Source organism: Mercenaria mercenaria, chromosome 5 (genome assembly GCF_021730395.1).
Source record: "Mercenaria mercenaria strain notata chromosome 5, MADL_Memer_1, whole genome shotgun sequence".
In the NCBI taxonomy this organism is placed as follows: domain Eukaryota; kingdom Metazoa; phylum Mollusca; class Bivalvia; order Venerida; family Veneridae; genus Mercenaria; species Mercenaria mercenaria.
The window spans coordinates 3,842,347-3,856,269 of NC_069365.1; the positions used below are offsets into that span (position 1 = coordinate 3,842,347).

Consider the following 13,923-nt stretch of genomic DNA (forward strand, 5'->3'; position numbering starts at 1 on the left):
ATGGATGAAATTTGACGAGAGACTTCAGTACAAAAAGGCAATAGTGATGTTCAAATCCATCAATGCTGACTCCTTTCCTGAGTATATGAAAGATAAATTTCAAAACATTAATCAAAGGCATCATCATAACTTGAGATCTGTAAATAACTCTGAAATAGTCATTCCAAAACTGAAGAAAGAACTCTTTCGTAAATCATTGGTGTACTCGGGGTCCCAAACTATGGAATGATATTCCACTTAATATACGAAAGTCTGAAACACTTAAGGAATTCCAAGCTTCATATGTTAAGTGGAAATTCTCTTCTCATATGTGAATAATGCAATTACAATCTACTGTTCATTTCCAACAAAAATATATTTTGCTTTGTGTTAAACTTGATATTAATTATTTGAGTATGACAATCTTTAAATTATGTTAACAATGCCACATTTCTTATTCAGTTTGTACAAAACTTTTATTTATGTACCATTCTTATTTGTTTTGTATTGTAACTTTGTGTAATGCTCTGTTGTTTATATGTATATATGTTGAGGCCCACATGGAAGATTGGGAAACCAAATTAAATAAAGTCTTTACTTACTTACTTACTAATGTATAGAATTGAAATTTCCACCGTTTCATTGAAATCAATGATAAATCGAATGAAAAGTTGATTGCTTAGATGCATTCTTAAAAGTTTGAGATTTTAAGCAGAAGTCACTGTAGTTTATAAAACTTCTATAGAGTGTATGTTTCATTAGATTTGGTAATGCATGACACATCGCTCTAGCTATCAAACTACGGAGACCCACACATATATTTTCTAATTAATGTTAATCTGAAGGCGACACATGATAAGTGCAGTACATTAGTACTTACAACATATTTCATTTATGACTAAGTTACGGTCAAAATGTTGAATTATATTTTACTCGTCCAAAATACCTCTTACCGCCAAACTGTGTAGATCTAATCATGTTACGAATCTTCAGGGACTATATCTACCGGATAGACTCTCGTCGCTTATTAAAATTCAATAATGAAATTGTCAAGATAGTTTTCATATCTCCAAACTTCAAAGTGTTGTTGTTAAAAAAAAGCACCCTTAAATAAATAGAAAATCATTTTTAAATTAATAAGATATTTAGTTTCTTTAAAAAAAGGAATGCTAACAAGATGTCAGACCTTTGAAAAATACTCAGTATTCGCGAGCGGTGAACTTTACAAATTTTGTTACGTGATAGAGATAACTCTTCCTTCCACTTGGCCATGTAAACATGGTAAATAATGGAAAGTTTTTCCATTGCAAATTTTTTTTCCTTTCTTGTTGTTATTGTTATTGTTTTCTTTTTTATCATTATTATTATTATTTTATAAGAAAAAGACGTTTTTTTGCGTTATACAGTATTTCACAAATGTCATATAAATGACGTCATCAGTGACTTCACAATTAGAAACGCTAATATATAATGTTATTTCCACCATGACGTTAAAATACTTGTTTGTAGATGTATCAGCATTATTTATCCATCTTATTATTTAATTACAGAAAACCATAGTCCATTGAGAGAAATTTACAGCATTCCTAACTTTAATCTGCACATTTTGATAGAGAGAAAAAAAATGAAGATACGAAATACTAGTTATTTCTTTTTGCACAAAGCCCTCAATATATCCTTAATATACACGCACGTTCAACAACTTGAACAAGTAATTTACAGTGTTGAGATGACCCCTCAAATTTGACTAAGTACAGAGTACATGTACGTTTACATTTCCTCGTCGTTTCCATGATTAAGGTCTACTAGTAACTCAGGTGAGTGATATTTGGCCATCAAGGTGTCCTTGTTTATTTTCATTGCTGGTTGCTTGTAGGGGTGATTCCTATGCAAGAATGTTAGGAGTATTGTTAGATCACCTGAGCCAAAGGCTCATAGTGAGCTGTTGTGACAGCTCAATGTGCGTCGTGCGTCCGGCAACATTTTTTTTAAAAATCTTCTTCTTGAAAACCACTGGGCAGAATTACACCAAACTTCACAGGAATGATCCTTGGGTGGCCCCCTTTCAAAATTGTTCAAAGAATTGAATTCCATGAAGAATTCTGGTTGCCATGGCAACCGAAAGGAAAAACTTTAAAAATCTTCTTGTCCAAAACCACACGGCCTAGGGCTTTGATATCTGGTGTGTAGCATCATCTAGTGGTCCTCTACCAAAATTTTTAAAATTATCCCCCTAGGGTCAAATATGGCCCCGCCCCCGGGGTCATATGGTTTATATAGACTTATATAGGGAAAACTTTGAAAATCTTCTTGTACAAAACCACATGGCCTAGGGCTTTGATATTTGGTATGTAGCATTATCTAGTGATCCTCTACCAAGAATGTTCAAATTATCCCTCTAGGTTTAAATATGGCCCCGCCCCGGGGGTCCCAAATTTTACATAGACATATATGAAAAAAAGTTTTAAAATCTTCTTGTCTGAAACCACAACGCTTAGACCTTTGATATTTGGTTTGTAGCATTGTCTTATGGTCCTCAACCAAAATTGTTAAAATTTACCCCTGGGGTGAAAAGAGGCCCTTAGCAGCCCTGGGGGTCCAAAGTTTTATATAGACTTATATAGGAAAAAACTTTAAAAATCTTCTTGTCTGAAACCATACGACCTATGCTTTTGATATTTGGTATGATGCATTGTCTAGTAGTCCTCTACCAAAATTGTTCAAATTATGCCCCTGGGGTTAAAAGAGGCCCCGCCCTGGGGTCACTTTACTCACTTAGTTACTATGTGAGTTATATAGGAAGAAATACTTAAATAATCATTTGATCCTATTTCCAAGACTGTTTAATTATAATTACCTGATGACCTCAGGTAAAATGATTTCACTTGACTGTGACCTTGACCTACTTTCTTGTTTTTTAAGATACAGCCTTGAAATTTTGATGACCTACACAGTTTTGCACACCAATCGTAAAACTGAATTTCATTGACCATGAATGTGACCTACTGACTTTCTTAATATTTTATCATCAGTTTGACATTTGAAACATGTAGCTCATATTACTCAGGTGAGCGGTCCAGGGTCATCATGACCCTCTTGTTTTTCAAATAAAGTTTGAGCAAAAGGTGAAGTCTTTCAGACATACAGTTTTCCTAGTATGGAGCTTCTTGTTATGCTGTCATTGAAATCATGTCTGAAAGATTGTTAATAAGTATAGTTGGAGGATTGTACTTATGACCCCTGGTTTCATAGTTGTCTTACCTTTGCTCTGGCGAATTTACCTTCTGAAATTATGGATATAATTTGCCTTGAGCATTAACTCGAAGAGAAAGGTTTTAGCTATCTTTTTAGAGATTATGAGTTTGATCTTTTTATTTAAAACAAATGTTAAGTTAAAGTTTAAACTTTAAGCACCTCAAATTCATTCCATTTATTAAATTCTAGTACACTATGTGGAGCTGCAGAAAACATTTCGTACAATTAATCTAATCTAGACTGGAGACCTGGACATCAGCAGCTGTAGTGAATAACACCTTAGGACAGGGGCATTGGGTTTTAGCAGGAAATTGTACCTGCATGAATAAAACTTAAATTGTAATCATTAATAACATAATATTAAACAGGTAGTATACAGTCATACAGTGCAATATTTTCATTGCTATCAAGTTCCACCTATCTGCATGCCATACTTAGATTTAATATATGGAATTAATGAACCAAAACTTTAGTATACAGATATGATACAAACTTTAACACTGTACATTTATACCTGGCACACTGATACAAAACAATCACTTGTATGAGAGGAAGTTACACAAAATATTATGGCATTTATTGGTGTGTAGACCATCTTCTATCAGGTTGTAGTGATACATGTAGTTTGATTGAGAATAACTTTTTTTCAAGGTTCTTGATACAACAAATTTTTGATCTTGCTAAATTAATTACTAAATTAATGTATTTTTAATGATTGTTTTATCTTTTTCAGGTTAAAAATTGAGAAACTGTAGAAAAGAAAAGAAGATCAAGGTACAGAATAAAGTTTGTGCAAAAGGTAAAGTCTTTCAGAGTGATTTCAAGTGTTAAAATTTTCCAGTTTCTTTTAAAAACTGAGGTCATTTTAAGATTTTTGTAAAATGTAATTTAAGTTCCTAATACTGTTTTTTAATTTTCACAAGCTATACCAAATAATAGACTTACCATTGCCTTAAACATGTGATATGATATATGACTAAGAACATCATAGATGCTCTTATCATTTCTTTTTTTTTTACAGGAAATTACCATAAGTGGTATAACTACTGAAGAGGATATATGTGGGACTACAGAGTATTGTCATGTGACTGAACATTTAAATACTACACTGACTGCTGAGTAAGGTTGGTTTATGGAGATAAATGAGGAATTTTATCACTAAAGTACTTTATTGTTAAATTAACATGGGATGATACCATGTAATGTTGTCCTAGATTTGTGTCATTTTTATCGATAATATAAGTGATTATTATTGATATGTTAAGGTATTTGGGAGTAATTTCTGTGAAAGGTGTCAGTTGGAAATTTAGATAATATTTAAAGTACCGAAAGGTTCAGTTGATTATAGGACTGTGTAAGCTGAATGTACATGTGAAAATGAAAATGCCTCAAGAAGACATAGAACAGAAATTAGAGAATACAAGGGAGACTACACCTTTACTATCAAGTGGTTCACCAGTGGAAAGTGAGACTGCTATAGGTCACGTGCAGCACGGGGATGCAGACAGCTTAGATCAGCAGTTATCAGGCTCCGAGGAGAATGTCGGTAAAGATGTGGAGTACCACCTTATTACTGCGTCAGGAAGCCACATTGTTGTTAAATCTGGAGAATTTCCCAAAGATGCCATTGGCGCTACAACAACGTAAGATTTTATGTACTTCTGTGCAACTTGCTGCCTTATTCTAACTTAGCTACCTTGTTATGAAAGCTTTAAGTTAATTTCAGTTAACCCGCCCGCTTAGCTCAGTAGGTAGAGCGTTGGTCTACGGATCGCGGGGTCATGAGTTCGATCCTCGGGCGGGGCGTATGTTCTCCGTGACTATTTGATAAACGACATTGTGTCTGAAATCATTAGTCCTCCACCTCTGATTCATGTGGGGAAGTTGGCAGTTACTTACGGAGAACAGGTTTGAACTGGTACAGAATCCAGGAACACTGGTTAGGTTAACTGCCCGCCGTTACATGACTGAAATACTGTTGAAAAACGGCGTTAAACCCAAAACAAACAAACAAATTATTTCAGTTAACTTGTGTGGAGACTTTTCTTGATTTCATTGGAGAAAATGGAGCTTGAACCCACAACCTCTGTGTTGAGCAGCTGAAACCAACCCTCAAGTTTTGAAGCTGCTTGTTTAGGAATTGATAAGATTATTAAAAAATTAATCTTAATTCTAGATAGTACTATTAGAATGATTCTTGGCATTTCCAACCACACACTCTTAAGAGCAAATATATGATATGCAGATTATGTTATTTTATAACCTTTGTGAAATTGTCAGAAATAACATTTTTAGATCTGTAAAAAATGTCTTTTTAACCAAAAATATCTCTGATTGAAATGAAGTCCAAAACAGACACATTAAGATTTTTTGGTCATATAAACTTTATTTAGAGTGAGCAATTAGAAAAGATGGATGCTCCTGTTTCCACCATTCTGCCTCCATCCTCATGCATCAAATTTTTTACTTGAACATTGCCTCTCGAACAATTGGTCAGTGTTACACCAAACTTGGTTCAGGTGTGGACCTCGATCAAATTTTTAAAAAGTTTTTCATGTTGACCCCTTTTAGTGACAACCAGAGCAAAATCTAAAAAGCCTTTAAATGACTTCTTCTCGTGAAGCTATGAATAGATCTTCTCCATACCTGGTCTGTAGCATGGACCCTTTTAGGGGCCGCCAGGGCTTAAAATTGGAAAAAACTATAATAGCTTCTGCTCATGCCCCAGATGATAGATCTTTATCAAGCATGGTCTTTAGCATCCCTAAGGGGTTGCCAGAACTGTAAATAGAAAAACCTTGAAACAACTTCTTCTCATGAACTAGTTGATGGGTCTTCACCATGTTTTGCCAGAAGCATCCTTCTATATACCTCTGTTAGCTATTATTTTCAAATGAGCATGCTTGACCCCTTTAATTTTTTAAACAGCTTTTCAGGACCAACTTGATGGATCTTGGAATGTAACATCCTTGTTTGATTCTCTCTAAGTATTTTCAAGTAGCTCTGCTTCACTACTGTTAGTGAACACCAGAACCAGTAAATGGAAAATATTTAAACAACTTCTTCTCTTGAGCTATTTGGTTGATCTTTACCAAACTTTAGTTTTTAGGCTCTTCAGCATTCTTCTCTTTGTTAAGTTGATTTGGTTTATCAGAGCTAAAAGTAGTGAAAAAACTGCTTCTTCTTATACAACAGTTGAAAGATCTTCACTAAACTTGGTCTGTAGCATTATTTATTCTATTAAAATGGTTATTTATTTTTTGGCATCACAGCAAAAAAAAAAAAAAAATAGAAAAAGCGGAAAATAGCATTAAATGAGCTATTTAATTGTTGTTCAAGAAACAAGGTGAAAGGTCAAGGTCCCCTCTGCTGAGTGAATTAGGCCTACTTTCTTAGTCCTCTTGTTTAATATATGCATTTTTATATCAAGAAGTGTTGGAAGTTATATCATTCAGAAAAGGTCTTATTATAATGTAGAAATAAAATCAGAAAATATTTTAGTTAATAAGTATTAATATAAGAAATATCAATTTATTTGAATGTTTTGGTTGTTTGTTCTGCTATGTTTATTTGTTGTTTTTATACAGAAATATGGAATGTTTGATGCATCTACTGAAGGGGATGATAGGTACAGGGATATTAGCTATGCCTGTGGCATATAGAAATGGAGGACTGTGGGTAAGCTTCAGTAATTTTGTTGTAGCTGTAAGTTTGTATATGGGACACAGTGCTTTTTAGCTCACCTGTCACAAAGTGACAAGGTGAGCTTTTGTGATCGCGCTGTGTCCGTCGTCCGTCGTCCATCCGTGCGTCCATAAACTTTTGCTTGTGACCACTCTAGAGGTCACATTTTTCATGGGATCTTTATGAAAGTTGGTCAGAATGTTCATTTTGATGATATCTAGGTCAAGTTCGAAACTGGGTCACGTGCCATCAAAAACTAGGTCAGTAGGTCTAAAAATAGAAAAACCTTGTGACCTCTCTAGAGGACATATATTTCACAAGATCTTCATGAAAATTGGTCAGAATGTTCACCTTGATGATATCTAGGTCAAGTTCAAAACTGGGTCACGTGCCATCAAAAACTAGGTCAGTAGGTCCAAAAATAGAAAAACCTTGTGACCTCTCTAGAGGCCATATATTTCACAAGATCTTCATGAAAATTGGTCAGAACGTTCACCTTGATGATATCTAGGTCAAGTTCGAAACAAGGTCACGTGCGATATAAAACTAGGTCAGTAGGTCAAATAATAGAAAAACCTTGTGACCTCTCTAAAGGCCATATTTTTCATGGGATCTGTATGAAAGTTGGTCTGAATGTTCATCTTGATGATATCTAGGTCAAGTTCGAAACTGGGTCACATGCGGTCAAAAACTAGGTCAGTAGGTCTAAAAATAGAAAAACCTTGTGACCTCTCTAGAGGCCATATATTTCATGAGATCTTCATGAAAATTGGTGAGAACGTTCATCTTGATGATATCTAGGTCAAGTTCGAAAGTGGGTCACGTGCCATCAAAAACTAGGTCAGTAGGTCAAATAATAGAAAAACCTTGTGACCTCTCTAGAGGCCATATTTTTTACGGGATCTGTATGAAAGTTGGTCTGAATGTTCATCTTGATGATATCTAGGTCAAGTTCGAAAGTGGGTCACGTGCCATCAAAAACTAGGTCAGTAGGTCAAATAATAGAAAAACCTTGTGACCTCTCTAGAGGCCATATTTTTTACGGGATCTGTATGAAAGTTGGTCTGAATGTTCATCTTGATGATATCTAGGTCAAGTTCGAAAGTGGATCACGTGCCGTCAAAAACTAGGTCAGTAGGTCAAATAAAAGAAAAACCTTGTGACCTCTCTAAAGGCCATATTTTTCATGGGATCTGTATGAAAATTGGTCTGAATGTTCATCTTGATGATATCTAGGTCAAGTTTGAAACAGGGTCATGTGCGGTCAAAAACTAGGTCAGTAGGTCTAAAAATAGAAAAACCTTGTGACCTCTCTAGAGGCCACACTTGTGAATGGATCTCCATAAAAATTGGTCAGAATGTTCACCTTGATGATATCTAGGGCAAATTTGAAACTGGGTCACGTGCCTTCAAAAACTAGGTCAGTAGGTCAGATAATAAAGAAAACCTTGTGACCTCTCTAGAGGCCATACTTTTCATGGGATCTGTATGAAAGTTGGTCTGAATGTTCATCTTGATGACATCTAGGTCAGGTTTGAAACTGGGTCAGCTGCGTTCAAAAACTAGGTCAGTAGGTCTAAAATTATTAAAATCTTTTGACCTCTCTAGAGGCCATATTTTTCAATGGATCTTCATGAAAATTGATCTGAATGTTCACCTTGATGATATCTAGGTCAAGTTCGAAACTGGGTCACGTGCGGTCAAAAACTAGGCCAGTAGATATAAAAATAAAAAAACCTTGTGACCTCTCTAGAGGCCATATTTTTCATGAGATCTTCATGAAAATTAGTGAGAATGTTCACCTTGATGATATCTAGGTAAAGTTTAAAACAGGGTCACGTACCTTAGAAAACTAGGTCAATATGTCAAATAATAGAAAAACCTTACGACCTCTCTAGAGACCATATTTTTCAATGGATCTTCATGAAAATTGGTCAGAATTTTTATCTTGATAATATCTAGATCATATTCAAAACTGGGTCACATGAGCTCAAAAACTAGGTCACTATGTCAAATAATAGAAAAAACGATGTCATACTCAAAACTGGGTCATGAGGGAAGAGGTGAGCGATTCAGGACCATCATGGTCCTCTTGTTGTTGTTTTGTTGCCAGTTTTCATAGCTTGGTTAGCAGAATTTTATATATCCATGTTTTATTTTGCCCCCCTTTGAAGAAGGAAGGGTATATTGTTTTGCAGATGTCGGTATGTCTGTTGGTCTGTCGGTCAGTCAGTATGTAGACCAATCCATTTCCAGATGATAACTCAAGAACACTTGGGCCAAGGATCATGAAAGTTGATAGGGAGATTTGTCATAACCAGCTGATGACCCCTACTAATTTTGAGGTCAGTAGGTCAAAGGTCAAGGTCACAGTGACCTAGAACAGTTAATGGTTTTCGGAGATAACTCAAGAGCGCATAAGCCTAGGATCATGAAAATTGACAGGAAGGTTGGTCATGACCAGCAGATGACCCCTACAGATTTTTAGATCAATAGGTTAAAGGTCAAGGTCACAATGACACGGAACAGTTAAACGATTTCCGGATGATATCTCAAGAATGCTTTGGCCTAGGATCATGGAAGTTGACAGGGAGATTGGTTATGTCCAGCAGATGACCCCTGTTGATTTTAAAGTCAGTAGATCAGAGGTCAAGGTCACAGTGATCCTGAACAGTTAACAGTTTCTGAATGATAACTCGAGAACGCTTGGACCTAGGTTTATGAAAATTGATGGGAAGGTTGATAGTGACCAGCAGATGACCCCTATTGATTTTGAGGTCAGTAGGTCAATTGTTAAGGTCGCAGTGACCCAGAACAGTTATATGGTTTCTTGATGATAACTTGAGAATGCTTGGGCCTAGGATAATGAAACTTGATAGGGAGGTTGATCATGATCAGCAGATGACCCCTATTGATGTTGAGGTCAGTAGGTCAGAGGTAAAGGTCACAGTGACCCAGAACAGTTAAACGCTTGAACCTAGGATCATGAAACTTAATAGGGAGGTTGATCATGACAAGCAGATGACCTCTATTTATTTTAAGGTCAATAGGTCAAATGTCAAGGTCACATTTACCCAGAACAGTAGAACTTTTGTATACAATGACCAAATAATTTCTGTTCCTTGTGCAATTACTGAATGCATCAAGGGGGTATTTTGTGTTCTACGAGCTCTTTTATAAGTCTTAGTGTTTACTAACTTACTAAATGAAACTTGAAGTTAGAAAATATTTTAGTCAAAATATGTATTCATTTTTATTCTCCTGTGAAATGAGAAGTATATTTTGATCACCTGGGGCAGTTTGGGGCTGGCAGCATCCACTAGAATTGTCAACTTTCTAACTGGAGCAATTCTTATCCAGTGTACACCAAACTGGGTCACATTGCTTATGGATTTATTATTTCATTCAAGCTTGAAAAGTAAGCTAGTTGCCACCAGTAATCGAAGAATATTTATCTTTTGTTTTAGGTCAGTTTGGTTGTGGTGTCTATAATTGGAATCATCTGTACACATTGTATGCATGTCCTTGTTCTGTCTGGGAATGAACTTTGTAGAAGGTAACTTTTCAAGCATTTTATATAAAGTGAATTTTAGCTCAACAGTTCCAAGAATAGGTAGAACTATTGCACTCATCCATTTGTTGTCATCGCTCTGTCTGAGTTTGGTTAAGTTCTGTATGTAAGCTAGCATCTCAGTAACTACTTGTTGGAAGGATTGAAACTTTACACACTTTTTAACTGTGATGATCTTTCATGCAGTGCACATGTTTCATAACTCTGTTTTGTATTTTTACAAAGTTATGCCCCTTCTTCAACTTGAGTTTTGCATGAAAATTGGTATTTCAATTTCCTCTTAATATTGGAATGGATTGAAACTTGATACCTTGTTTACTATGATGACCTCATGTGCAGTACATACATTATATGACTTGGATTGTTGTCTATATTTTACTTGTTTGTGTCTATATTTTTGTGATTTTAACTTTTTTAAGTTACAAGGTTTTTGATAGTTGAGGTATACTGTCCTCTGACAGCTCTTATCACATACATTATGTGTACTTTGCTCTTGAAAGGATGGCAAATTGTTATCTCTTATCATAAGTTTGACATTAAGAGATTTTTGAAAAACATATCTTTGAAAAATGTACCTATACTGTAAAATCATTTAATTTTGTGGGCATGAAATTTCATGGTTTTGATCAAAACAGCAATTTCGCGGGGATATGAATTTGTGGATTTCAAATTTTGAACATAAAATGAATGGGAATTTTACATGTTCTTTGGGATTAAATTTTGTGGATTGACTCAACCATGAAATCCACGAAAATTAGTCCCCCATGACTATTAATGATTTCACAGTAAGTCATATTATTTCCTTTATGTAAATAACACTAAATGAAGAAGAATATCAAATACGTAAGATTTTTTGTTGCTTGTTACTTGTTGATTTATTTATGTATCTAAAAGAATTACTCTTTGACTCTGTAAAAAATCTTGAATAAAATACATTGTAATATTTTTTGATAAAATTAATAATATACTGTGACAAATATATTTTTAGTTTTGAAATCTTCGAATTGTTATTTCAGAAAGAATTTTTTGATGCAAAACTTTACTGATAGTTGCTTTACTTAAGACTTCCATTAACTCAAGCAGTTTGCTTGCGCCGATGGATGGTTAAGTTATCAGTTTTTAGCTGTACATTGATAGATGCATTTTGTTTAGGACAGGAAATTCTCATTTGGACTATGCCAGTGTAATGGAGAAAGCATTTGAAACGAGAGATGACTGGCTGAAGAAATGGAGCAGAGCTGCAAGGTAGGACTTCTGAAAGAAAAACTGATGCCTATTTATCTAGAAATTGTTTCTGCTCTATAAAGAAGAAATAATTTCCATTGGACAAAAAAAATGAACTCCACTCATTTATTGAGTTACATTGTAAAAAGGTTTATCCGTAATTATCTAGGTAAAGGTTCTGGTTGATGTAAAAATACTTTACATGTAGAGTATATTATTTTACAGTCTGTCCAAGTCTCCTAACTATAGTCAGTAGTTTTGCAAATTGTTGTTTATGCCAGTGATACACTGGAACTTTGTTTCTGAATTATAAACAAAACAAAATTAAATATTTGCAGTTACTAATTATAGAGATTTTTGCCAGTATGTAATCAGCTAACTTTGTTTCTGCAAAGTTGTTACCTGGCACTAAACAGAGTAAGAGCCTGTACTTCAGAGAATGATTTATGATATACTTAAAACAAATTATTAAATCATTACAGCTGTGAAGGTACAGACTTAGTTACATGAGAGAATTTGTCAGGCAGCCGATTAGCTCCATCAGTATTGTATTTCCGCTAAAAGTGGTAGGTCCCGAGTCTGACCCTGAGACTGACTGCACATTTTCTCACCTTGTGAGACAAACAAAGAAAGTTCACCTTCTAAAAATGCACGAATCAAAAATTTCATGCATCATGATAGCTACAAATCTGTTTAAATATATTGATACTGGAAGTAAAAATGATATTTAAATATGCAGTTCTATCAAATACACCTAATTTTATTTGCAGAAACATTGTGAATGGATTTTTGATTATCACTCAGTATGGATTTTGTTGTGTATATACAGTGTTTGTTGCTCAGAACATAAAACAAGTGAGTATCAAGGAAGTCACATAGTGCTTTCAGAATGTTATGTTTTTAAAAGGTCTGTTTCTGCTTCATTTGAAAGGGTAGATGTATAGAAGTACAGAAGCATGTAGATTTGCTCTGCTATGAAACAGTGTCATGTATCATCTATTGTTGATGCACTTTTCAATCATCCCCAAAGAAACCTCTTTGAAGCAACACCACTTGGAAAAACTTAAAAGTTTGTTGTACAGAGGTTGGTGCACTGCAGAGGTTAACTTATTAAATTCTTGTCAAGTTGGAAATAAAACATTCACAAATTTGTAGCTTTAGATGCCTCGTTAACAGAGGTGACACTGTGATTACACACAGCATGGTTTGAATTCTTTGTTGCATCTAAGGGAGAAAATTGATAAATAATGATGAATTTCAGTTTCCTTTACATTCTTTAAAAAGTGCAATAATGAAAATACATTTTAATTGAATAATTTTTGAGTCGGCTAAACGATGAAATCGTTTTGATGAGTCCTTGCTATCCAGCGATTCTCTAAGTCTAAATGGACCAAATAACACAGTGAAGGGATGTAGTTCCATTAGATTTCTCAAACTTCAAACAGTTCACTGCATGAATGAAGTTAAGTTGTGTGAATTCCCTTTGCTATGACCAATATACGATGTAATCTGTCATATTTATGACTTGTAATTGTGCAATACTCGAATGTAACTCATTAAGCATAAATATGCATTTTATGAATTGCGCAGGCTTACAAAGCTTGCGTAACATCCAGCGAAAGACAAAAAATAGTTCCACAGGGCTCCAGATAAGAAGCGTATTAGCGTAAATTACGTATAGAAATAATGCAAATACGCAATGTCTAATAATTTCTAAACGTATATAAAATTACAGAAATGCACACAATGCTTTTTTAAAAACAAAATCTGAATCGTCTGGATGCGTTAGGTAACATAGCCGATCCCGATCAGCCTTAATTCTCCCACATTGAACGTATACACGCATCGTATGATTTCTATAAACTTTGCGCGGGTTTCTACACACACACATGAATTTTGCAGTCAGTAAACGGATAAATTATCGGAAGAAGAAGCTCTTACTGATTTGTTTAGTTACTACAGATATTAAAAATGATTTTAATTCTTATTTTTCGAGAAATAAACAAATCGGCGAAACATTAAATTGTATTTTCTTGTAGTTTTTGAAATCGAAAGTAGATCGTCTATGTTTGGCGAAACGAAACAACTTTTTTATGAAAAGATTTGAATAAGAGGTAATTTAACCGTAAACTTCAATGTCAGATACTGCCAATTGCTGCTAAATGTCTTCGTATCATCACAATTTGTAAAATATATTGTTCAAACTGGAG

General features: G+C 34.6%; 1 protein-coding gene across 8 annotated transcripts in view; it reads left to right on the plus strand.

Moving 5' to 3' along the window:
* Positions 1–13,923, plus strand: part of LOC123558065 (proton-coupled amino acid transporter 1-like) — a 44,975-nt gene that overhangs the window by 17,462 nt on the left and 13,590 nt on the right. For 6 of the 8 annotated variants that reach the window (XR_008370858.1, XR_008370859.1, XM_053542526.1 and 3 more), the window contains exons 2-7: positions 3,968–4,033; positions 4,256–4,877; positions 6,822–6,912; positions 10,386–10,474; positions 11,642–11,734; positions 12,484–12,568. Coding sequence is in view for 6 of the 8 variants with exons in the window: in XM_053542526.1 (XP_053398501.1) it covers positions 4,612–4,877; positions 6,822–6,912; positions 10,386–10,474; positions 11,642–11,734; positions 12,484–12,568 (624 nt within the window). In the remaining 2 variants the exon portion in view is untranslated. The other 2 variants (XM_053542525.1, XM_053542527.1) reach the window with 2 other exon arrangements.